The 25,102-nt window shown below is 42.1% G+C and overlaps 2 protein-coding genes and 1 pseudogene across 4 annotated transcripts in view; 1 reads left to right on the top strand and 2 right to left on the bottom strand.

Moving 5' to 3' along the window:
* The window catches only part of LOC308701578 (putative nuclease HARBI1), a 40,537-nt pseudogene extending 28,835 nt beyond the window's left edge, over nt 1–11,702 (bottom strand). The window contains exon 1 of the transcript in view: nt 11,003–11,702. The product of the transcript in view is annotated as a putative nuclease HARBI1 (transcript). The remainder of the gene's footprint in view (nt 1–11,002) is intronic.
* LOC308702321 (V-set domain-containing T-cell activation inhibitor 1-like) overlaps nt 1–25,102 on the top strand; it is a 460,835-nt gene that overhangs the window by 242,114 nt on the left and 193,619 nt on the right. The gene's annotated exons all lie outside the window — the stretch shown is intronic.
* Nucleotides 13,474–18,944, bottom strand: LOC308701624 (uncharacterized protein). 2 transcript variants are annotated; one of them, XR_014031484.1, is made up of 4 exons: nt 18,435–18,944; nt 15,543–15,583; nt 14,092–14,415; nt 13,474–13,884 (listed from the first exon to the last, which is right to left on the bottom strand). XR_014031484.1 is itself a non-coding variant. In XM_081383983.1 (4 exons), the coding sequence occupies exons 1-4, from the start codon at nt 16,196–16,198 to the stop codon at nt 13,625–13,627; spliced, it is 636 nt and encodes a 211-aa protein (XP_081240109.1). In that variant the 5' UTR covers nt 16,199–16,343; the 3' UTR covers nt 13,474–13,624. The 2 variants fall into 2 exon arrangements, 1 of the variants encoding a protein (XP_081240109.1); XM_081383983.1 differs by lacking the exon at nt 18,435–18,944 and adding an exon at nt 16,188–16,343.

The following is a 25,102-nucleotide window of genomic DNA, read 5'->3' as shown; positions in this document are numbered from 1 at the left end:
ACAGAGATATAGGTCTTGCAAAACGGTTGCTAGGGTACTCAAGTTTGGTTGCTATGGAGTTGCTTGGGAGCTGGAAGCTTTAAACTAAAGAAGTGGTTTGAAGTTTAAAGTAGTTTACGAGAATTTGAGTTTTGAGTTTATAAGTTTAAATGAGTTTAGAGTTTAAGTTTAAATGAGTTTAGTGTGTGTGTGTGTGTGTGTGTGTGTGTGTGTGTGTGTTCACACACACACACACACACACACACACACACACACACACACACACACACACACACTCAGAGTTTATGAGTTTAGAGTTTATAAGTGTATAAATTGATGAGTTTATAAGTGTAAGAGTTTTTGAGTTTAGAGTTTATACGTTTTAAATGAGTTTAGAGTTTATAAGTTTAAATGAGTTTAAGAGTTCAGAGTTTATTAATTTATGAGTTTAAGAGTTCATAAGTCTATGAATTCATGAGTTTATAAGTTAATTAGTTTATAAGTGTATGAGTTTAGAGTTTATTAGTTTAAATGAGTCTCAATGGCTCATATAGTATATAGAATGGCAGTTTGGTTTAGTCTTTAAGGTGTTTAGATTTAAATTTTGTCGGTTTGAATTTTTTAGAACTCCCCAATGTAAGTCAATGGGAGTTTTTGAATGAGTTTTTTCAAGTTTTGATCGTCATTTTTAGGAAAACCGTAAGTCCGATCAGTCTGAAAAGATATAGCAACACGAGTCAGATCAGTTTGAGTGTCTGTGCCGAGTTTGGAGTATGTGGAGTTAAAGCTCTAGGAGGAGTTTGAGTTGTAAATTTTTAGGGTCAGAAGAATAATAATAACTAGATGCAAAAGTTCGTCGAGACAAACTTTAAGTTGGCTTGAGAAAGTTTGGACCAGAACGTTTTTTTTGCTAGGCGGTTGCAAGGGTGTTCTGGGTGGTTGCTAGGTGGTTGCTAGGGTGTTTTGGGTGGTTGCTAGGCGGTTGCTAGGGTATTCTGGTTGGTTGCTAGGGTGTTTTGGGTGGTTGCTAGGGTGTTCTGGGTGGTTGCTATGGTGTTACTAGGTGGTTGCTAGGGTATTCTGGTTGGTTGCTAGGGTGTTCTGGGTGGTTGCTAGGCGGTTGCTAGGGTGTTCTGGGTGGTTGCTATGGTGTTGCTAGGCGGTTGCTAGGGTGTTCTGGGTGGTTGCTAGATGGTTGCTAGGGTGTTTTGAGTGGTTGCTAGGCGGTTGCTAGGGTGTTTTGGGTTGTTGCTATGGTGTTGCTAGGCGGTTGCTAGGGTATTCTGGGTGGTTGCTAGGCGGTTGCTAAGGTATTTTGGGTGGTTGCTAGGCGGTTGCTAGGGTGTTCTGGGTGGTTGCTAGGGTGTTGCTAGGCGGTTGCAAGGGTGTTCTGGGTGGTTGCTAGGTGGTTGCTAGGGTGTTTTGGGTGGTTGCTAGGCAGTTGCTAGGGTATTCTGGTAGGTTGCTAGGGTGTTTTGGGTGGTTGCTAGGGTGTTCTGGGTGGTTGCTATGGTGTTACTGGGTGGTTGCTAGGGTATTCTGGTTGGTTGCTAGGGTGTTCTGGGTGGTTGCTAGGCGGTTGCTAGGGTGTTCTGGGTGGTTGCTATTGTGTTGCTAGGCGGTTGCTAGGGTGTTCTGGGTGGTTGCTATGCTGTTGCTAGGCGGTTGCTAAGGTATTTTGGGTGGTTGCTAGGCGGTTGCTAGGGTGTTCTGGGTGGTTGCTATGGTGTTGCTAGGCGGTTGCTAGGGTGTTCTGGGTGGTTGCTAGGTGGTTGCTAGGGTGTTTTGAGTGGTTGCTAGGCGGTTGCTAGGGTATTCTGGTTGGTTGCTATGGTGTTGCTAGGCGGTTGCTAGGGTGTTCTGGGTGGTTGCTATGGTGTTGCTAGGCGGTTGCTAGGGTATTCTTGGTGGTTGCTAGGCGGTTGCTAAGATATTTTGGGTGGTTGCTAGGCGGTTGCTAGGGTGTTCTGGGTGGTTGCTATGGTGTTGCTAGGCGGTTGCTAGGGTATTCTTGGTGGTTGCTAGGCGGTTGCTAGGGTATTCTGGGTGGTTGCTAGGCGGTTGCTAGGGTGTTCTGGGTGGTTGCTATGGTGTTGCTAGGCGGTTGCTAGGGTATTCTGGGTGGTTGCTAGGCGGTTGCTAAGGTATTTTGGGTGGTTGCTAGGCGGTTGCTAGGGTGTTCTGGGTGGTTGCTAGGGTGTTGCTAGGCGGTTGCAAGGGTGTTCTGGGTGGTTGCTAGGTGGTTGCTAGGGTGTTTTGGGTGGTTGCTAGGCGGTTGCTAGGGTATTCTGGTTGGTTGCTAGGGTGTTTTGGGTGGTTGCTAGGGTGTTCTGGGTGGTTGCTATGGTGTTACTAGGTGGTTGCTAGGGTATTCTGGTTGGTTGCTAGGGTGTTCTGGGTGGTTGCTAGGCGGTTGCTAGGGTGTTCTGGGTGGTTGCTATGGTGTTGCTAGGCGGTTGCTAGGGTGTTCTGGGTGGTTGCTAGATGGTTGCTAGGGTGTTTTGAGTGGTTGCTAGGCGGTTGCTAGGGTGTTTTGGGTTGTTGCTATGGTGTTGCTAGGCGGTTGCTAGGGTATTCTGGGTGGTTGCTAGGCGGTTGCTAAGGTATTTTGGGTGGTTGCTAGGCGGTTGCTAGGGTGTTCTGGGTGGTTGCTAGGGTGTTGCTAGGCGGTTGCAAGGGTGTTCTGGGTGGTTGCTAGGTGGTTGCTAGGGTGTTTTGGGTGGTTGCTAGGCGGTTGCTAGGGTATTCTGGTAGGTTGCTAGGGTGTTTTGGGTGGTTGCTAGGGTGTTCTGGGTGGTTGCTATGGTGTTACTGGGTGGTTGCTAGGGTATTCTGGTTGGTTGCTAGGGTGTTCTGGGTGGTTGCTAGGCGGTTGCTAGGGTGTTCTGGGTGGTTGCTATTGTGTTGCTAGGCGGTTGCTAGGGTGTTCTGGGTGGTTGCTAGGCGGTTGCTAAGGTGTTCTGGGTGGTTGCTATGGTGTTGCTAGGCGGTTGCAAGGGTATTCTGGGTGGTTGCTAGGTGGTTGCTAAGGTATTCAGGGCGGTTGATATGGTGTTACTAGGTGGTTGGTAGTTGTCACAGATAGTTACTCTGGAGTTTTTATAGAGTTCTTAGAATGATTTAACACTTAACTAATCGCTATTAGCATGTAGCTATTCACTGCTAGCATGTGTAGCATGTTGGAAGTGCTGTTTGCTAGCATGAGTCAAAAGAGCCAAACCTCATCTCTATACGATGTTCTGATACAGAGATATAGGTCTTGCGAAACGGTTGCTAGGGTTCTCAAGTTTGGTTGCTATGGAGTTGCTTGGGAGCTGGAAGCTTTAAACTTAATAAGTTTAAAGTGGTTTGAAGTTTAAAGTAGTTTACGATTTTTTGAGTTTTGAGTTTATAAGTTTAAATGAGTTTAGAGTGTGTGTGTGTGTGTGTGTGTGTGTGTGTGTGTGTGTGTGTGTGTGTGTGTGCGTGTGCGTGTGTGTGTGCGTGTGTGTGTGTGTGTCTTAACACACTCTAAACACACACTCAGAGTTTATGAGTGTAGAGTTTATAAGTGTATAAATGGGTGAGTTTATAAGTGTACAAGTTTTTGAGTTTAGTTTATAAGTTTAAATGAGTTTTGAGTTTATAAGTTTAAATGAGTTTAGAGTTTATAAATTTAAATGAGTTTAAGAGTTCAGAGTTTATTAATTTATGAGTTTTAGAGTTCATAAGTCTATGAATTCATGAGTTTATAAGTTAATTACTTTATAAGTGTATGAGTTTAGAGTGCATTAGTTTAAATGAGTCTCAATGGCTCATATAGTATATAGAATGGCAGTTTGGTTTAGTCTTCAAGGTATTTTGATTTGAATTTTCGTCGGTTTGAATTTTTTAGAACTCCCCAATGTAAGTCAATGGGATTTTTGAATGAGTTTTTTCGAGTTTTGATCGTCATTTTTAGGAAAACCGTAAGTCCGATCAGTCTGAAAAGATATAGCAACGCGAGTCAGAACAGTTTGAGTGTCTGAGCCGAGTTTGGAGTATGTGGAGTTAAAACTCTAGGAGGAGTTTGAGTTGTAAATTTTTACGGTCAGAAGAATAATAATAATAATAATAATAATAATAATAATAATAATAAGTTTAAATAGGATTTCAATATGTTGGCTCTCTCAAGCCAACTTAACTAGATGCAAAAGTTCGTCGAGACAAACTTTAAGTTGGCTTGAAAAAGTTTGGACCAGAACGTTTTTTTGCTAGGCGGTTGCTAGGGTGTTCTGGGTGGTTGCTATGGTGTTGCTAGGCGGTTGCTAAGGTATTTTGGGTGGTTGCTAGGCGGTTGCTAGGGTGTTCTGGGTGGTTGCTATGGTGTTGCTAGGCGGTTGCTAAGGTGTTCTGGGTGGCTGCTAGGCGGTTGCTAGGGTGTTCTGGGCGGTTGCTAGGCAGTTGCTAGGGTGTTCTGGGTGGTTGCTATGGTGTTGCTAGGCGGTTGCTAGGGTGTTATGGGTGGTTGCTAGGGTGTTGTTAGGCGGTTGCTAGGGTGTTATGGGTGGTTGCTATGGTGTTGCTAAGGTATTCTGGGTGGTTGCTAGGCGGTTGCTAGGGTGTTCTGGGTGGTTACTATGGTGTTGCTAGGTGGTTGCTAGGCTATTCTGGGTGGTTGCTAGGCAGTTGCTAGGGTGTTCTGGGTGGTTGCCATGGTGTTGCTAGGCGGTTGCTAGGGTGTTCTGGGTGGTTGCTATGGTGTTGCTAGGTGGTTGGTAGTTGTCACAGATGGTTACTATGGAGTTTTGATATAGTTGTTTGCATGATCTTGGTATGATTAGCACTTAACTAATCGCTATTAGCATGTAGCTATTCACTGCTAGCATGTGTAACATGTTGGAAGTGCTGTTTGCTAGCATGAGTCAAAAGAGCCAAACCTCATCTCTATACGATGTTCTGATACAGAGATATAGGTCTTGCAAAACGGTTGCCAGGGTACTCAAGTTTGGTTGCTATGGTGTTGCTTGGGAGCTGGGAGCTTTAAACATAAGAAGTTTAAAGTGGTTTGAAGTTTAAAGTAGTTTACAGTAGTTTGAAGTTTATGGCAGGTAGATAGATAAGTTAATAGATAGATAAACACGCACACACACACACACACACACACACACACACACTAACTCGCTCACACACTCACTCAGACACACACACACTCAGACACACACACACGCACACTCAAGAGTTTGAGTTTAGAGTTTATAAGTGTATGAGTTTTTGAGTTTTGAGTTTATAAGTTTAAATGAGTTTAGAGTTTATAAGTTTAAATGAGTTTAAGAGTTCAGAGTTTATTAATTTATGAGTTTAATAGTTTATAAGTCTATGAAATCATGAGTTCATAAGTTAATTAGTTAATCTCATACACTTATTCTAATTATAAGTGTATGAGTTTAGAGTTTATTAGTTTAAATGAGTCTCAATGGCTCATATAGTATTTAGAACGGCAGTTTGGTTTAGTCTTCAAGGTGTTTAGATTTAAATTTTTGACATACACACACACAAGCATGCACACACAGACTCTCACTCTCTCTCACACACACACACTATCTCTCTCACACACACACTCACTAACTCACTCACACACACACACACAGACAAGCTCATTAACACACACACACACACACACACACACACACACACTCACGCACGCACATAGACACACACTCTCTCTCTCTCTCTCTCACACACACACACACACACACTCAGAGTTTATATGAGTTTAGAGTTTATAAGTGTACAAGTTTTTGAGTTAAGAGTTTATAAGTTTAAATGAGTGTGTACGAGTATTTGAGTTTACACACACACACACACACACACACACACACACGCTCGCTCTCTCTCTCTCACACACACACACGTTTTGAGTTTAGAGTTCATTAGTTTAAATGAGTCTCAATGGCTCATATAGTATATAGAACGGCAGTTTGGTTTAGTCTTCAAGGTATTTTGATTTGAATTTTCGTCGGTTTGAATTTTTTAGAACTCCCCAATGTAAGTCAATGGAGTTTTTGAATGAGTTTTTTCGAGTTTTGATCGTCATTTTTAGGAAAACCGTAAGTCCGATCAGTCTGAAAAGATATAGCAACGCGAGTCAGATCAGTTTGAGTGTCTGAGCCGAATTTGGAGTTTGTAGAGTTAAAGCTCTAGGAGGAGTTTGAGTTGTAAATTTTTACGGTCAGAAGAATAATAATAACTAGATGCAAAAGTTCGTCGAGACAAACTTTGAAGTTGGCTTGAGAAAGTTTGGACCAGAACGTTTTTTGCTAGGCGGTTGCTAGGATGTTATGGGTGGTCGCTATGGTGTTGCTAGGCGGTTGCTAGGGTGTTCTGGGTGGTTGCTATGGTGTTGCTTGGCGGTTGCTAGGGTGTTCTGGGTGGTTGCTATGGTGTTGCTAGGCGGTTGCTAGGGTGTTCTCGGTGGTTTTTATGCTGTTGCTAGGTGGTTGCTAGGGTGTTCTGGGTGGTTGTTAGGCGGTTGCTAGGGTGTTCTGGGTAGTTGCTATGGTGTTGTTAGGCGGTTGCTAAGGTATTCTGGATGGTTGCTAGGCGGTTGCTAGGGTGTTCTGGATGGTTGCTAGGCAGTTGCTAGGGTGTTCTGGGTGGTTGCTATGGTGTTGCTAGGCGGTTGCTAGGGTATTCTGGGTGGTTGCTAGGCGGTTGCTAGGGTGTTCTGGGTGGTTGCTAGGATGTTTAGGGTGGTTGCTATGCTGTTGCTAGGGTGTTCTGGGTGGTTGCTATGCTGTTGCTAGGGTGTTTTGGTGGTTGCTATGCTGTTGCTAGGCGGTTGCTATGGTGTTTTGGTGGTTGCTATGCTGTTGCTAGGGTATTATGGGGGGTTGCTAGGGTGTTGCTAGGCGGTTGCCAGGGTGTTCTAGGTGGTTGCTATGATGTTGCTAGGCGGTTGCTAGGGTGTTTTGGTGGTTGCTATGGTGTTGCTAGGCAGTTGCTAGGGTATTCTGGTTGGTTGCTATGGTGTTGCTAGGTGTTGCTATGCTGTTGCTAGGCGGTTGCTAGGGTATTCTGGGGGTTGTTAGGGTGTTGCTAGGCGGTTGCTAGGGTGTTCTAGGTGGTTGCTATGATGTTGCTAGGCGGTTGCTAGGGTGTTTGGGTGGTTGCTATGGTGTTGCTAGGCAGCTGCTAGGGTATGCTTGGTGGTTGCTAGGGTGTTGCTAGGTGGTTGCTAGGGTATTCTAGGTGGTTGCTAGGGTGTTGCTAGGCGGTTGCTAGGGTGTTTTGGTGGTTGCTATGGTGTTGCTAGGCGGTTACTAAGGTATTCTGGGTGGTTGCTAGGCGGTTGCTAGGGTGTTCTGGGTGGTTGCTATGGTGTTGCTAGGCGGTTACTAGGCGGTTGCTAGGGTGTTCTGGGCGGTTGCTATGGTGTTGCTAGGTGGTTGGTAGTTGTCACAGATGGTTACTATGGAGTCTTTATAGAGTTCTTAGCATGATCTTGGCATGATATAGCACTTAACTAATAGTTATTAGCATGTAGCTATTCAGTGCTAGCATGTGTAGCATTTTGGAAGTGCTGTTTGCTAGCATGAGTCAAAAGAGCCAAACCTCATCTCTATACGATGTTCTGATACAGAGATATAGGTCTTGCAAAACGGTTGCTAGGGTACTCAAGTTTGGTTGCTATGGAGTTGCTTGGGAGCTGGAAGCTTTAAACTTAAGAAGTGGTTTGAAGTTTAAAGTAGTTTACGAGTTTTTGAGTTTTGAGTTTATAAGTTTAAATGAGTTTAGAGTTTAAGTTTAAATGAGTTTAGTGTGTGTGTGTGTGTGTGTGTGTGTGTGTGTGTGTGTGTGTGTGTGTGTGTGTGTGTTCACACACACACACACACACACACACACACACACACACACACACACACACACACTCAGAGTTTATGAGTTTAGAGTTTATAAGTGTATAAATTGATGAGTTTATAAGTGTAAGAGTTTTTGAGTTTAGAGTTTATGTTTTAAATGAGTTTAGAGTTTATAAGTTTTAATGAGTTTAAAGTTTATAAGTTTAAATGAGTTTAAGAGTTCAGAGTTTATTAATTTATGAGTTTAAGAGTTCATAAGTCTATGAATTCATAAGTTTATAAGTTAATTAGTTTATAAGTGTATGAGTTTAGAGTTTATTAGTTTAAATGAGTCTCAATGGCTCATATAGTATATAGAATGGCAGTTTGGTTTAGTCTTCAAGGTATTTTGATTTAAATTTTGTCGGTTTGAATTTTTTAGAACTCCCCAATGTAAGTCAATGGGAGTTTTTGAATGAGTTTTTTCGAGTTTTGATCGTCATTTTTAGGAAAACCGTAAGTCGGATCAGTCTGAAAAGATATAGCAACGCGAGTCAGATCAGTTTGAGTGTCTGTGCCGAGTTTGGAGTATGTGGAGTTAAAGCTCTAGGAGGAGTTTGAGTTGTAAATTTTTACGGTCAGAAGAATAATAATAACTAGAATGTACATTTCCTGAAGAAAATGTGAAATGGTGCTTGCAGTGGCAAAACTCTCCACTCGGTTGCTAGGGTGTTGTACATGATTGCATACGAGCCAACAACCATGTCTGTACGATGTTGTGGAGCTGAAATATAGCTTCTATATGTTGCAATATGGTTTATATGTGGCTCTAAACGGTTGCTAGGGCGTTGCTAGGGTGTTCTGGGTGGTTGCTATGGTGTTGCTAGGTGGTTGCTAGGGTATACTGGGTGGTTGCTAGGCAGTTGCTAGGGTATTCTTGGTGGTTGCTATGGTGTTGCTAGGCGGTTGCTAGGGTATTCTGGGTGGTTGCTAGGCGGTTGCTAGGGTATTCTTGGTGGTTGCTAGGGTGTTGCTAGGTGTTTGCTAGGCTGTTCTGGGTGGTTGCTATGGTGTTGCTAGGGTATTCTGGGTGGTTGCTATGGTGTTGCTAGGCGGTTGCTATGGTGTTCTGGGTGGTTGCTATGGTGTTGTTAGCTGGTTGCTAGGGTATTCTGGGTGGTTGCTAGGGCATTGCTAGGCGGTTGCTAGGGTATTCTGGGTGGTTGCTAGGGCGTTGCTAGGCAGTTGCTAGGGTATTCTGGGTGGTTGCTATGGTGTTGCTAGGTGGTTGCTAGGGTATTCTGGGTGGTTGCTAGGGCGTTGCTAGGGTATTCTTGGTGGTTGCTAGGGTGTTCTGGGTGGTTGCTATGGTGTTGCTAGGCAGTTGCTATGGTATTTTGGGTGGATGCTAGGGCGTTGCTAGGCAGTTGCTAGGGTGTTCTGGGTGGTTGCTAGGCAGTTGCTAGGTGTTCTGGGGGGTTGCTAGACAGTTGCTAGGGTGTTCTGGGTGGTTGCTACGGTATTTTTGGTGGTTACTAGAGCGTTTCTAGACATTGCTAGGGTGTTCAGGATGGTTGCTAAGGTATTTTTTTTAGTTGCTATGGTGTTACTAGGTGGTTGGTAGTTGTCAAAGATGGTTGCTATGGAGTTTTTATAGAGTTATTAAAATCTTTAATAACGAGTGCCTTCAGTACGGCACTCGGCCTGCGGCCTCGTGCCTATGGCCGAATAGGCACAAGCATGGAGCAATATCGCAAGGCCACGAGTGTAATATTGCGTTAAAAAATACAAAAAAATGTAAAAAACATTTTTTTTTGGTTTAGGGTGGTTGCTAGGGAGGTCTTAGTGGTTGCTAGGGTGCTGAAACTGTTTGCTAGGGTGTGGCTATGAAGATTTTAGGCCATTACTTATTGGCTGCTTGATAATATAAATCCTCTGAGGGAGAGAGAGAGGGAGAGACGCAGGGGTGTCAGGCCCTTTGGAGTCTGTGTGTGTGAAAACGTCGGTTGGGATTCAAATATTTTTAGAACTCCCAATGTAAAGTCAATGGGACTTTTTTGGCCGCTTTTTTGCCCGCTGTGCGAACATCGTACACCCGATCGCTTAGAAAAGTCATAGCACACCTCTCCTTAATGAGCCGGTCGATTTGATGCCTCACTCAGTGGTCTGAGACAAACGGTGCGGGGCGAGTTTCGCGCCAAACTTTGTCCAGAATAAAAATAAGAATAATAATAAGTATGCAAGAGAACACTAATGATGCCTTGCTTTCAGCAAGCACCATTAATAATAATAATAATAATAATAATAATAAGTTTAAATAGGATTTCAATATGTTGGCTCTCTCAAGCCAACTTAATAATAAGTTTAAATAGGATTTCAATATGTTGGCTCTCTCAAGCCAACTTAATAATAAGTTTAAATAGGATTTCAGTAAGTTGGCTCTCTCAAGCCAACTTAATAATAATAATAATAATAATAATAATAAGTTTAAATAGGATTTCAATATGTTGGCTCTCTCAAGCCAACTTAATAATAAGTTTAAATAGGATTTCAGTAAGTTGGCTCTCTCAAGCCAACTTAATAATAATAATAATAAGTTTAAGTACAATATCAGTAAGTTGGCTCTCTCAAGCCAACTTAATTATAACGCCAGACTACCGATATAAATATCTGTTGAGAGAATAATGTTAGAAATCAAACTACCCTTTCATCGCATTGCAATAGTTATACTTTATTCCCTGTGTTTATTACCACAGTCTACAGCAGCGGCGGAGTGATATTAAGTTACCAAGGTAACCAAGACTACTACTAGCTAGCTAGACGTCCCGACTGTAGTGCGCTTCTTTTCTGGGTTTACTTTTCGGCGCAGTACTACTAACCGGAGCAAAGTAAATTTCCGCCACTGCTGAGAAACTAGTTTCTGTAAATGTAATGCGATCATTGAGATGCAAGTGTAGTTTGAATTCTAACATTATTCTCTCAACAGACATTTACATCGATAGTCTGGCGTTATAATTGATTTGCTTTTGGTGTACTGTGGAGTGGGTAAAACAGTTTTTAATGGCAGGCTAACGCATCTACCGTTGACTCGCACTAGCCTAGCACCAGCGAACTATCCAAAAGTAAGGACTGGATGAATTTTTTTGAAAACTGTCTCCACTGATGAATGACAAACAGGCTCACTTGAAAATGAGGTCCCGATGTTGAAAATCCTGAACCACCCCTTTAAGAACTCCATTTAAACGCTCAATTGCACATCTTGCTCTGCAATGAGCAGTGTTGAAGCGTGCCTGCGCCGGTGTATTTGCTGTTAGAAAAGGAGTCATCAGCCATGGTAGGAGTGGGTAAGCACTGTCTCCTAATATTATGCCATCCGGTCGTTTGGTTTGGATGTCTCTATATAGAGCGCTCTCCCTCAGGATGCGTGCATCATGGACAGACCCAGGCCACTTGACAACGCAGTTGGTCATGATGAGGTCAGCATCACACACAAGTTGGACATTGATGCTGTGCCTCCCCTTTCTGTTTATAAACTCCCATTCATTCTCACGAGGTGCTTGTATATGCACGTGTGCAGTCGATTGCTCCAATAGTATTGGGCATATTCCCCAAAAGAAAAAAGCTGCGCTTGGCCTGGGCAATCTGGTTGTCCTTTGGAAAAGAAACAAATTCATTGACCAGGCTGGCCAGTGCGATTGACACATCTCTCACCACATCACACACAGCTGATTTCACCACTCCCATATAGTCACCAGCAACTTGATAGAAAGTCCCACATGCATAAAATCGGAGAGCAATGAGGATCTGGTCTTCCACAGACAGACCGTGACTCCTTTGGGTTCTGTGTTGAAGTTTTGGCCTGAGAAGGTTCACAAGGTACTCTATATCAGCCTTCCCAAAGCAAAACCGGACAACACCTGCCATTTCACTGTCTCTCTGTGAATCCTCTGAGAAAGGCTGATTTATATGGCTGTGTAGTTGGTCTTTTCAAACACACCTATTACAACTGATTAGTTTTGGCTTGTGTTCAATTGAGGCAATTGGACCCAAGGCCTATAATTGATGAACAATGTTCACTATAGTAAAGCAACAGAACCATGGACTCAAGAAGCTGTAACTTCACTGCTGCTGAAACCAATGCACTACTAGAGGGTGTTCGGTGCCATTATGGAACAATAGTGGGAAGTTTTAATTCTGCTAAGGATACCAATAAAAAGAAAAATGATGTTTGGATTTTAATCACAGAAAATGTGAATGCCATAGGGTCTGGCCAGAGGAGGACCACAGAATCAAATTGTGGTGGAAGAATCTTAAGGCCAGGGCAACAAAGGACCATGCTGAAGCCAAAAACCCACAAACAGGCAACAAGCCATTTAAGAGGGGAGATTACACAGATGTGGTCCTCGACATCATTGGAGGTGAGAAGTCGCAAGCTCTCCATGGTATTCAAGGTGTTGTAGGGGATGGCGAGCCTTGGATTGAGGAGGAGGAGGAGGAGAATCTGCCAGTTCCTCCTGAGGCTGATCCAGAGAGCGTTTTATATTGAATCTCAGCTCTGTTCCTGAGGAAGAAGCTGGATCCTCATTGGTTGAACCAGTGGTAGTTGCCACAGGATCTCAGAGGAAAGGCTTGAAGCGCCCTTCATCAAACAAAGATGATGATTACAAGGCACTTCTACAAAAAGAGACTGAAAGGACAGAAGCACAGCTTCGTCTGGCAGAGGAACAACTGACTCTGACCAAACTGCAGCAAACCAAGTCCAGACTTGAGATCCGCCTCCTAAAGGCTACGCTCAGACAAGCTGGTCTCTCCACATCAGATGAGGAAGTCTGAAATTATTGTGGAGTATTTGACATTAAGTCTTTTTTTTTTTAATTCAATACATCTATATTTGAAACTTGTTATAAATATCCTCAATGTACAGTGTTTGTGTTGTAGGTCTCAGATGAGCGGACTGCTGGAAGAGGATGGGGTTTTTCTTGTTTTTAGTTTTTTTAAATGTGTGTGTTTTCATTTCAAATAAAAATAAACTTATATTGACAATGTTCTACATTGTGATTTCCTATCCTGTTTGAGCACTGGTTATCCAGATTTGGTGATCCTGTAAAGTTCCTATCCGGATCAGATTGATCCAATCCGATGTTGCTTTGAAAAACTGGCTCAAAAGTAAGCTGTATTACGTGATCACGGATCGCAAAAAAAAGGATTACTAAATCCGGATCAATTTTATCCGGATTAAACCTTTTGAAAAACCGGGCCCTGGTGATTGCTGTTCTGTGCTCATTCATTGTGATACCTACCTGTGAGTACCGTGTCCAGAGACTAGTCTTGTCTAAGTTTGTATCATGTATTAGCTGTTTGTGTCTAGTCATTGTCAAAGTGTTAGTCTAGTTTAGTCTTCCCTTGTTTGTCTTGCCTTTGTTTTGCCCCCTCGTGGGTTTTGTTTTCTGTTTTATTGTCAATAAATAGTGTGTAGAGCATTCTGTCTGTGCCTGGGTTCATCTCCTTTGAGATTCATAACATTCAGATACTGAGTTTTATCCAAATGTGTGAACCAAATTAAACTGCTGTTTGTTTTCTGCTTTCACTTTGGATAAAAGCATCAAAATGAATAAATGTAAATGCAAAACATTTGGTCTTAGTAAAAAACTATAAGATTATAAATATCCAAACAATTCTGACTGACACATTGTTTATCAAAACAATTTATTGGGTCTTAAACATAAGATCATGCAAATACAATGAATCTATGCTCCTTGTTTCCTCTGTTTATACATGAGAATATCTTAAACACTTTACAGTTTCTGCAAATAATGCAATTCATGCTTCATCATTATTATCAGATATTACTGATTCATGTGTTCAACCTCATGAGTGTCTGAACTCATGTCGTGTCTGTCTGCCCTACGACTACTTGAGTTCTTTCTTTTCCACCAAGCAACAATGAAACCTATAACTATAACTACAACTATAACTGTAACTATAACTATAATTCCAGATGTAATGCCAACCCAGAGCCGAGGCGATGATGTTTCCACACTGTCTGGTTCTGTTTCTCCTTGGTTTTCTTGATCAGTCGATTTGGATTTTTTTTCTTCTGTTGATTCTGCAACAAAGAAATATAAGATGAAACTTTATCTCACTGTGATAAAGATAACAGATCCATCTATAATTTATATACAGAAACATTCAGACTGAAACATCACTAATGAACTTCAAATATGGGATCAACTTCTTGCAGTATTTAGATTTTAAAGCAAACAACTTTTATTAAATTAAAAACGTTATGCACAATTCCACTAGTTTCACACACCGATGATGATCAGCTGTACATTCTTCTGTTCATTTGAGGGTGTGATGAGGCAGTTGAAGTCTCCAGCATCAGTGTGAGTGAGATCTGTGAGTTTGATGGAGAAGTTTCCTCTCTCATTCTCCAATGGAAAAGTTTCAACTCTAGTCTTGTAACGAGGGTCCTGTGACCCTGAATCTTCACCCTTGACTATATCATACACAATCTTGCTGCTATTGTGTCTCCAGTGTACATCAGTGTCTTGAAGTTTCAGATCATGTTCAGTGGAAGAACACGGCAGGAGAACAGATCCACCAATAACAGCCTCTACTGTTTCCTGCAGAGACACTGAAACAACACAAACTGTTATTGACCATATTACTTTCTGGTTTTCAATAAGCCTTGGGTATTCCAGTGAACTGTTAGTTATCATTCTGTTCTTCAACACAAAACCATCAACGGTTGACTTTTTAATGTTGTATTTCTATTTTAATGCAGTTATCACACTTTTGCCAACACCAGTTTTGTTGATTGTGATTAAGAATTGAATCTAATGGGAACGTTGGAATAAGAAACACAGTGTGTGTAATTGGACACACACACGCAACATTTTTCCAGTAGTTCAAATGTTATTTTCAATGTGATAACCAAAAACATTATTTGTTCATCCTTCTGAGAATGTCCCCATTTGTAAAACCAAATGTTGTAAGATTTAGGAAATGCAACATTTGATAGAAAACACTTTTATTTAATAATAAAAAAGAAATTAATTACCACTATAACCTGAGATGAGGGCAGATGAGCGTTTATTGGGTCAAATTAACTATTTCCTGTAACATTTTTTCAAGTTTCACTTTTGAATTAATATTAAACATGATAAAATCACTATAAAATAAACTGTAAGGTGAAGTATGACGTACTCACAAAGTCTCATAAAAACAATACATTTTCTTGCGAATAAATGACAGAGTGAGCACTGCGCTCTCCCTTTATATTAACAGAAGCTGCATGTCAGTCAGTTTAAAGCAAGCTCACTGATTTCAGTACCCTTGTGAAAACTCCCATTGTATTCAATGAATCTAAAGTTCACAATAAATCTTTAATTTACAGTGTATAGATGATTATTTTCACATGAAAGTGTGAAAACTGATGGTTGAATTGAATTCTGCTGAGGAGGAACACGTCTTTTAATGTTGTCTTGCGTTTGAATAACGAAATTAATGCTGGAACTGACTAATTAAGTGACTATAATCTGATTATAAACTAAGTATTACACTATTGATGCTGTTAAAGCTACATCAGGACATTGAAGATACCGACACACCAGCAAGAGACATTTCACAGGAAGTTTTCCAGCTGGATTATAATATTGCAGAAGTTCTTATAATATTCAGTGCAGATGGTCAATTGTAAATGTACTTTAACAGTCAGTGGCAGTAATTCATCTTTCAAATGTAGTTTGTTTAGGTCCTCACCTTTGTTTATCAGCACCGCAAACACACAGATGAAGCCGCAACTGCAGAAAAAAAAAAAAAAAAAAACAAGTTTATTTAACTTCCTTTGGTTCAACTTGAATAGTACGGTACAAACACTAAAGTCATGAGTTTGATTCCCACATAACACACATAATAAAGGTAAGATGGTAAGATAGGATATAGTGTGTCTCTCCCATACGTTTTATTACTGATCACTGATGTCACTAAATTTCTCTCTAAATATGTTACAAACTGGCAGTAAATGTTCTTAAATGGGCAACTTTACCCTTCTTATCCAATTGGTAAACCCTTGAATTCACTAAAAATCAAACTACTATCAATTGAAACTCCCTGCACACCAGTTCAAACAGCTAATGCTAACTGCTAACCACTTAATCCAGATAATATAGTTACATCAGATAAGCCATGCAAATAAGCTTTATATTCATTAATTAACCAATTAAATGTTTTAACAACACTTAAACGATTTCCTTTTTTAATTTGAGTTAAAATAAAGCATTTGACAACCAGAACACAGCAGGACAAACACGAACACGAGCAACAAGCTAAACCAGGCCTTCATTGATGAGAAGTACATGTGTGTGCACGGCAAATAGCATTTCATTCTGCATTCAGCAAACATACCTGATTATCATGGTGGACCAATATTATTAATATATATTTAATTTGACTATATTGCTTAAAAATACTTTTGAAATTAGGGTGAAATACTACTGTTTACAACAGAAAGTATCGTAACTCTTCAGCTTCCGCACTCCATGCGTTCTACGTCATGACATCAGACGTAAGTGACGTCAACTGATCAGCCATAACATAAGCAGATATTCGTCGAGTTTGGGTTTCATAAAAGTAGCAATACAACATTATTACAACTTGTTTGTCAAGGATAACAGAATAAAGTTAATTAACTTATTTCCATTGTGGTCCTTGATTCTAAAACCAACATTATCCATTAAAACCTTAATGTCCAATGGCAACTTATTCCACTGCGCACCTGTATATTCAAACGTCCTATTACCATACAAAGTCTTACACTTACATAGTTTCAGGAATGCTAACCATCTTTCAATAGTTACCATCCAATCTGCTGAAAGTGTCCATTATCCACCACATGAGTAAAAGAATGATTTCCTAAAACTATTCTCAATCATTTATTTTATGACTTTGTAACTTTGCCATCCACATACTGGATAAATCAGTCATTTATGAACAACATGCATACTCAAGTTGACTTTGTACTAGACCTGTAGCAAGAACCTTTAAACTTTATTATTTAAAAAAAACTTGCATATCTATACATTTAATTCGAGCATTAACTTTTCCTAAAACTTTCCAGGCCATTCTTACACCACTTAAATTATTATCCAGAACACAACTAGGATAATTGACCGATGTTCTGTTTACAAGTACACAACCATCAACTTTAATTACTAAATCATCTGCCTTCAGGGCTGGACTGGTAATCTGGCATACCGGGCAAATGCCCGGTGGGCCGACGTGCTTTTGGGCCGATACATCTCATACTTTTTTTTTTTTTTTTTTGACGGCCCATAAAACTCGTACATCGGCGGCCCATTCGTTTTGTTTTGACAGCGCTGGGTTAGTGCCGGTGTAATGCATTGGTCAAAAAAAAAGTAAGCGTTATTTTTTTTTTCCACTGACAGACCGGCCCATGAAACGCGTAGATCAGCGGCCCATTGGTTGTTATCTTGATTGACACTGGGCTGGCCCAATCACATCATTAAACACCTCCCCCTCTGGGCTCTGAGTGAGCGTGCAGTGTCAAGTGTGTATCTGTCAAAATAGTCTGAGAGATGGAGAGGAAACGCAAGGAATGTGCAGAGAAATAGCGTGAAAAATAGATACAGGCCCTTCAAGCTGACGCTGTAAAATGTGTCAAGATATGTTTTCTGCAGCAGCAGGACCTTCATCAGCTCCAGTGGCTGATGAGGAGGATAGTGAGGAGGATCAGGAGAGAGAGATGAGAAAGTGTAGAGTCGACTCCGCGGTAAGCAGAACTACTTTCAAAACACTTTGGCTATGAGTGTAGGAACCCATAACCCGGTTACAGATTATTTCCACATCTGCATAGTTGACAATTACAGCAATTTACTAGAAGTTTAATGAGACACGTTTGTATCCATGTTTTCCGCCAAAATAAAAGCTCGATGCAGTTTCCGTCAAAATAAAAGATCATGTGCTTATCTCTTTCAAGTTTAGAAATTAGTACAAAACTAATTATGAAAGTTTTCTTTATTTTTCGGTGCATTATTTTTTACAATATATAGGCTACTATCATGAGATTAATATTATAACTATTATTATGTAGTAGTGTAATATAGACAGACACTGTTACTAAAAGCGGTTTGATTTGTTTTCTTTGTTATACTTGCACACTGAATATGGGTTGGAGCTTTTAATTTTGAACCCTCAAACTGCACCAGATTGATGAATTTAACATTAAAATGCAAAAAAAATTCTTAGGGGGACCATGCCCCCAAACCCCCCTAGAGGTCCACCCACCACAGTTTTACCAAAATTCCTTTGAGAAACACTGTCAATGCAGCTTATAGCTTGTTTTTTGGATTCATCACTGTGGAGTATAGTTCGACTGTATTAATAAATTACAATTTTGTACTTATTTCATCTGTTAACTCTCACTCGTTTATACTCAATCATTACATGGCATTAGCGGTTTTAATGAATAGGAGTTAAACAAAAACATATTCAAAGGCGTGCAAAGATGGGTGGTGTTTATGATCATATTGGGCCAGTCTGGGCCAAAATGCCAGGGCCGATTTTCTGTCCCAGTCCAGCCCTGTCTGCCTTCCAAATGAACAGCAGTAAATGAGTAAATGTTCTCAGACTTACATTAATATGAGATTGAAGCTTCTTTCTTAAACTCCTCTGAGAAAACACTGTGTTCTGGATCCTGATCCTCAAGTGAAACATTTCTCTGAATGATGTCTCATATATTCCTGCTGTCACTGAGTCTTTAATACACACTCATGTCTTGACTTTAGTTTATCTATGTATCAGCAGGACAAGAACGCTGAATTTCCAGCAACATCCTCATTCTGACCTACAGGGAAAATGAAAGAGAGAGAATTTTAACAACAGTGCATACATTTTAACAACAGTGCAGGGAATTTAGTGATAAATATCAAATTTGTAAAGATTTTGATGAAAAAATGGATTTTTTTTTATGAAATGTCTTTTTCATATCTGATCTCAGTCCAAAAAGATTTTCCTCACAGTTCCTCTCTCCTGTTTTCATCCTGACAGACTGAAATAGCTCTGAGAGACTCACGACTGATATGACGTCTGATGGGTCGGAGAAACTCAGGATTGTTGTCAGTTTAGATGAGCATGTGATTGGGCAAGTATGTTTTGTGGTTTTGTTTATTGTACATCCTCATTCTGGAGAGAGCGAGAGAGAGAGAGAGAGAGAGAGAGAGAGAGAGAGAGAGGGTGAAACTTCACAGTCTAATAAATTTGCCTTTCAAACTTTTATTACAGTATCTGCATGTAGGTTTGGTTGTGTGTTGCTTGTTTTAATTCAGTTGAACTTTGTGAATTCATTTGTAACTTGTACATTTGTTTTGTATACGTCTATTCTTTTACATTATTATAATGTTAATAGATTCAAGATTCAAGTGGCTTCATTGACCTGGTAAAAAGCTTTACAAATTGCCAAAGCATTGCTAACATTAAATTACAGAGATACATATTTACACATAAATAATAAATAAATTATAAATAACAATGAGATAGGAAAGCCAAAAAAGTACACAATGATGTTTTGTTATTGAAGTATTATTCAGTGTTAATGTGTAAGGACCCTGTGCTTTGTCATGTCTTTTATTTTGAAAATTGTCATTTGAGTTCATGTTCCTTTTGTTGTGTTCATGGTCTTTGTAGTTCTTTTGTTCTTGCTAATTATGCTCAGGTGTCTCTTGTTATCTGATTAGTTCTGTTATTTAACCATGGGGTTTATTCTTACCTGGGCGGATTATTATTTGAATGTTAGTTTGTTCTAATGTTTGTGTTGTAACCACCTCCACGCTATACTCAGGTAAAGGGCAACACAGAATAAAGGGGTTCTATACCTATGGAAAATGTCTGTTAAAATCACACCAGAATCTTCAGAATGAATGAACCATCTGACTTACTTTATATTGCTTAATAGCACAGTGAAAATGAAAACTCCCAATAGACATATGAATTAACAAAACATTTAAAACAAAACCCCAAAAGAAAACAGAATACACTGTACTTTGACAATCATAAGCCGCTTGTTTCAATCTCAGATGGACACAATAGTAGTATTCAAGTATTTCCCATTTGTTTAAATACCACTCAGTTCCCTGGATACCATCACTTAGACAATCACATTAAAGCACAACTTATCTGATACGAGTCCAAAGGGGCCTGAAAGATGTGGGCCAAGTCTCTGAAAGAAATCGTGAGAGAAGTCCGAGTCCAAGCAACAAAATCCAATCTACAATGATGCAAGGAAAAATCAGTATCTCCTTTCGCCCACAGTTCTTTCAGTCATTTATGTATCCACATTACTCATTCCTGCAGGCGTTTTCTACAGACTCCAAACAAAGAGCATATGTGGCCCTGGACTTTCTGGCCCACAGCAGCCCACCACATCCCACATCATAACACATTGGCTCATTAATGTGCAGAATAATATTTAACACCACTTATAGCATAAAAATATAACACAAGATAAATGCTATTTGAACATTTATTTGAAGTAACACAACATATTAGGTCATATTTGTAAAACAAAGGGAAACAAACAGAAAAACATTAAGACATACAACATTATTAATATAAAACTATCAAGACAGCAAATCAGCTAGTCAGGGGGTATCAGTGCAGTGTAAGAAACACTACTCAGCAGAGTAGGCTGCACCACTCAGCTGAAACTCCTGAATCCAGATTGAAACTATTTTGCATTAAAACGAATTCTCCTGGCATACTATTAGGCTATCATGTGACATTAAACTGATGCTTTTTTTTTAAAGCAACTTTTCAGCTCCACCTTTTCTTTTCTTCCACCTTTTCATCCATGGACAATTATTTGTAATTATCTGCTCAGAGAAATTCGCTGTAACGGATCAATCTCTCTCTCTCTCTCTCTCTCTCTCTCTCTCTCTCTCTCTCTCTCTCTCTCTCTCTCTCTCTCTCTCTCTCTCTGTAAATGAGACGTGAAAGGGGGCGTATTTCAAGATATGCAATGGAGTTGACCAAACTAATTAACAGGGAGGGAGGACGATACACTCACATGCACACAAAGCACACTCCTTGTCGCGACCCAATAAATTATTTTGATGAAATAATGCATCTGTCAAAGTTGTTTGGATATTTATAATCTTATACTTTTTACTAAAACCTAATGTTTTGCATTTACATTTATTCATTTGGCTGATGCTTTTATCCAAAGTGTGAAAGCAGAAATGTGGTTTCTGGTTTAACAAAAAAAAATAAAAAATAAAAATAAAACATCAGTGGTAAATAAGTTTCATTTAGCTAACACATTTAGATCAAAGTCAAGGTGCTTCTCAATACTCAAATTGATGTTTCCTCGTTCCTACATCCTCCAACCTGAGACTTGGAAACCGATCGTACTCGGCCATCTTGAAGGAAATCTCTGTTCTCTTATTGTAATGAGGAGCAGGAAAACTTGATGAGGAATCATGAGCGAGGATACACAGGTGTTCCTGAGGAATCATGAGTGAGGAAACACAGGTGTTCCAGAGGAATCATGAGTGAGGACACACAGGTGTTCCTGAGGAATCATGAGCGAGGATACACAGGTGTTCCTGAGGAATCATGAGCGAGGATACACAGGTGTTCCTGAGGAATCATGAGCGAGGATACACAGGTGTTCCTGAGGAATCATGAGCGAGGACACACGGGTGTTCCTGAGGAATCATGAGCGAGGATACACAGGTGTTCCTGAGGAATCATGAGCGAGGACACACGGGTGTTCCTGAGGAATCATGAGCGAGGATACACGGGTGATCCTGAGGAATCATGAGCGAGGACACACGGGTGTTCCTGAGGAATCATGAGCGAGGATACACGGGTGATCCTGAGGAATCATGAGCGAATACACACAGGTGTTCCTGAGGAATCATGAGCGAGGACACACGGGTGTTCCTGAGGAATCATGAGCGAGGATACACAGGTGTTCCTGAGGAATCATGAGCGAGGACACACGGGTGTTCCTGAGGAATCATGAGCGAGGACACACGGGTGTTCCTGAGGAATCATGAGCGAGGACACACGGGTGTTCCTGAGAAATCATGAGCGAGGATACACAGGTGTTCCTGAGGAATCATGAGCGAGGACACACGGGTGTTCCTGAGGAATCATGAGCGAGGATACACGGGTGATCCTGAGGAATCATGAGCGAGGACACACAGGTGTTCCTGAGGAATCATGAGCGAGGACACACGGGTGTTCCTGAGGAATCATGAGCGAGGACACACGGGTGTTCCTGAGGAATCATGAGCAAGGACACACGGGTGTTCCTGAGGAATCATGAGCGAGGATACACGGGTGTTCCTGAGGAATCATGAGTGTACCTGAGGAATCATGAGTGAGGACACATAGGTGTTCCTGAGGAATCATGAGTGAGGATACACAGGTGTTCCTGAGGAATCATGAGCGAGGATACACGGGTGTTCCTGAGGAATCATGAGCGAGGATACACGGGTGTTCCTGAGGAACCATGAGCGAGGATACACAGGTGTTCCTGAGGAATCATGAGCGAGGATACACAGGTGTTCCTGAGGAATCATGAGCGAGGATACACAGGTGTTCCTGAGGAATCATGAGCGAGTACACACGGGTGTTCCTGAGGAATCATGAGCGAGGATACACGGGTGTTCCTGAGGAATCATGAGTGAGGACACACGGGTGTTCCTGAGGAATCATGAGCGAGGACACACAGGTGTTCCTGAGGAATCATGAGCGAGGACACACAGGTGTTCCTGAGGAATCATGAGCGAGGACACACAGGTGTTCCTGAGGAATCATGAGCGAGGATACACAGGTGTTCCTGAGGAACCATGAGCGAGGATACACAGGTGTTCCTGAGGAATCATGAGCGAGGATACACAGGTGTTCCTGAGGAACCATGAGCGAGGATACACAGGTGTTCCTGAGGAACCATGAACGAGGACACACGGGTGTTCCTGAGGAATCATGAGCGAGGACACACAGGTGTTCCTGAGGAATCATGAGCGAGGATACACAGGTGTTCCTGAGGAATCATGAGCGAGGATACACAGGTGTTCCTGAGGAATCATGAGCGAGGACAAACGGGTGTTCCTGAGGAATCATGAGCGAGGACACACGGGTGTTCCTGAGGAATCATGAGCGAGGACACACGGGTGTTCCTGAGGAATCATGAGCGAGGACACACAGGTGTTCCTGAGGAATCATGAGCGAGGACACACAGGTGTTCCTGAGGAATCATGAGCGAGGATACACGGGTGTTCCTGTGGAATCATGAGCGAGGATACACAGGTGTTCCTGAGGAATCATGAGCGAGGATACACGGGTGTTCCTGAGGAATCATGAGCGAGGATACACGGGTGTTCCTGAGGAATCATGAGCGAGGACACACGGGTGTTCCTGAGGAATCATGAGCGAGGACACACGGGTGATCCTGAGGAATCATGAGCGAGGACACACGGGTGTTCCTGAGGAATCATGAGCGAGGATACACGGGTGTTCCTGAGGAATCATGAGCGAGGACACACGGGTGTTCCTGAGGAATCATGAGCGAGGACACACGGGTGTTCCTGAGGAATCATGAGCGAGGACACACGGGTGTTCCTGAGGAATCATGAGCGAGGATACACAGGTGTTCCTGAGGAATCATGAGCGAGGACACACGGGTGTTCCTGAGGAATCATGAGCGAGGACACACGGGTGATCCTGAGGAATCATGAGCGAGGACACACAGGTGTTCCTGAGGAATCATGAGCGAGGACACACGGGTGTTCCTGAGGAATCATGAGCGAGGACACACGGGTGATCCTGAGGAATCATGAGCGAGGACACACGGGTGTTCCTGAGGAATCATGAGCGAGGACACACGGGTGTTCCTGAGGAATCATGAGCGAGGACACACGGGTGTTCCTGAGGAATCATGAGCGAGGACACACGGGTGTTCCTGAGGAATCATGAGCGAGGATACACGGGTGTTCCTGAGGAATCATGAGTGTACCTGAGGAATCATGAGTGAGGACACATATGTGTTCCTGAGGAATCATGAGTGAGGATACACAGGTGTTCCTGAGGAATCATGAGCGAGGATACACGGGTGTTGCTGAGGAATCATGAGAGAGGATACACAGGTGTTCCTGAGGAACCATGAGCGAGGATACACAGGTGTTCCTGAGGAACCATGAGCGAGGATACACAGGTGTTCCTGAGAAATCATGAGCGAGGATACACGGGTGTTCCTGAGGAATCATGAGCGAGGACACACGGGTGTTCCTGAGGAATCATGAGCGAGGACACACAGGTGTTCCTGAGGAATCATGAGCGAGGACACACAGGTGTTCCTGAGGAATCATGAGCGAGGATACACGGGTGTTCCTGTGGAATCATGAGCGAGGATACACAGGTGTTCCTGAGGAATCATAAGCGAGGATACACGGGTGTTCCTGAGGAATCATGAGCGAGGATACACAGGTGTTCCTGAGGAATCATGAGCGAGGACACACGGGTGTTCCTGAGGAATCATGAGCGAGGATACACGGCTGATCCTGAGGAATCATGAGCGAGGACACACAGGTGTTCCTGAGGAATCATGAGCGAGGACACACGGGTGTTCCTGAGGAATCATGAGCGAGGATACACAGGTGTTCCTGAGGAATCATGAGCGAGGACACACGGGTGTTCCTGAGGAATCATGAGCGAGGACACACGGGTGTTCCTGAGGAATCATGAGCGAGGACACACGGGTGTTCCTGAGGAATCATGAGCGAGGATACACAGGTGTTCCTGAGGAATCATGAGCGAGGACACACGGGTGTTCCTGAGGAATCATGAGCGAGGATACACGGGTGATCCTGAGGAATCATGAGCGAGGACACACAGGTGTTCCTGAGGAATCATGAGCGAGGACACACGGGTGTTCCTGAGGAATCATGAGCGAGGACACACGGGTGTTCCTGAGGAATCATGAGCAAGGACACACGGGTGTTCCTGAGGAATCATGAGCGAGGATACACGGGTGTTCCTGAGGAATCATGAGCGAGGATACACGGGTGTTCCTGAGGAATCATGAGTGTACCTGAGGAATCATGAGTGAGGACACATAGGTGTTCCTGAGGAATCATGAGTGAGGATACACAGGTGTTCCTGAGGAAAAGATGTTTTCCCCATAGCGTAAGATATTACGCAGTACGAGAGACCTCTCGTAAGAGAACTTGACTTCCTCTGCTGTCTGGTTCAGAGCTGCAGTAGAACTAACTTAATCAACCAGGTTCATCAGATTCAAC

Source organism: Scardinius erythrophthalmus, assembly GCF_964197995.2.
Source record: "Scardinius erythrophthalmus genome assembly, chromosome: 14".
Lineage (NCBI taxonomy): Eukaryota > Metazoa > Chordata > Actinopteri > Cypriniformes > Leuciscidae > Scardinius > Scardinius erythrophthalmus.
This window is presented reverse-complemented; position numbering and strand designations above follow the sequence as displayed.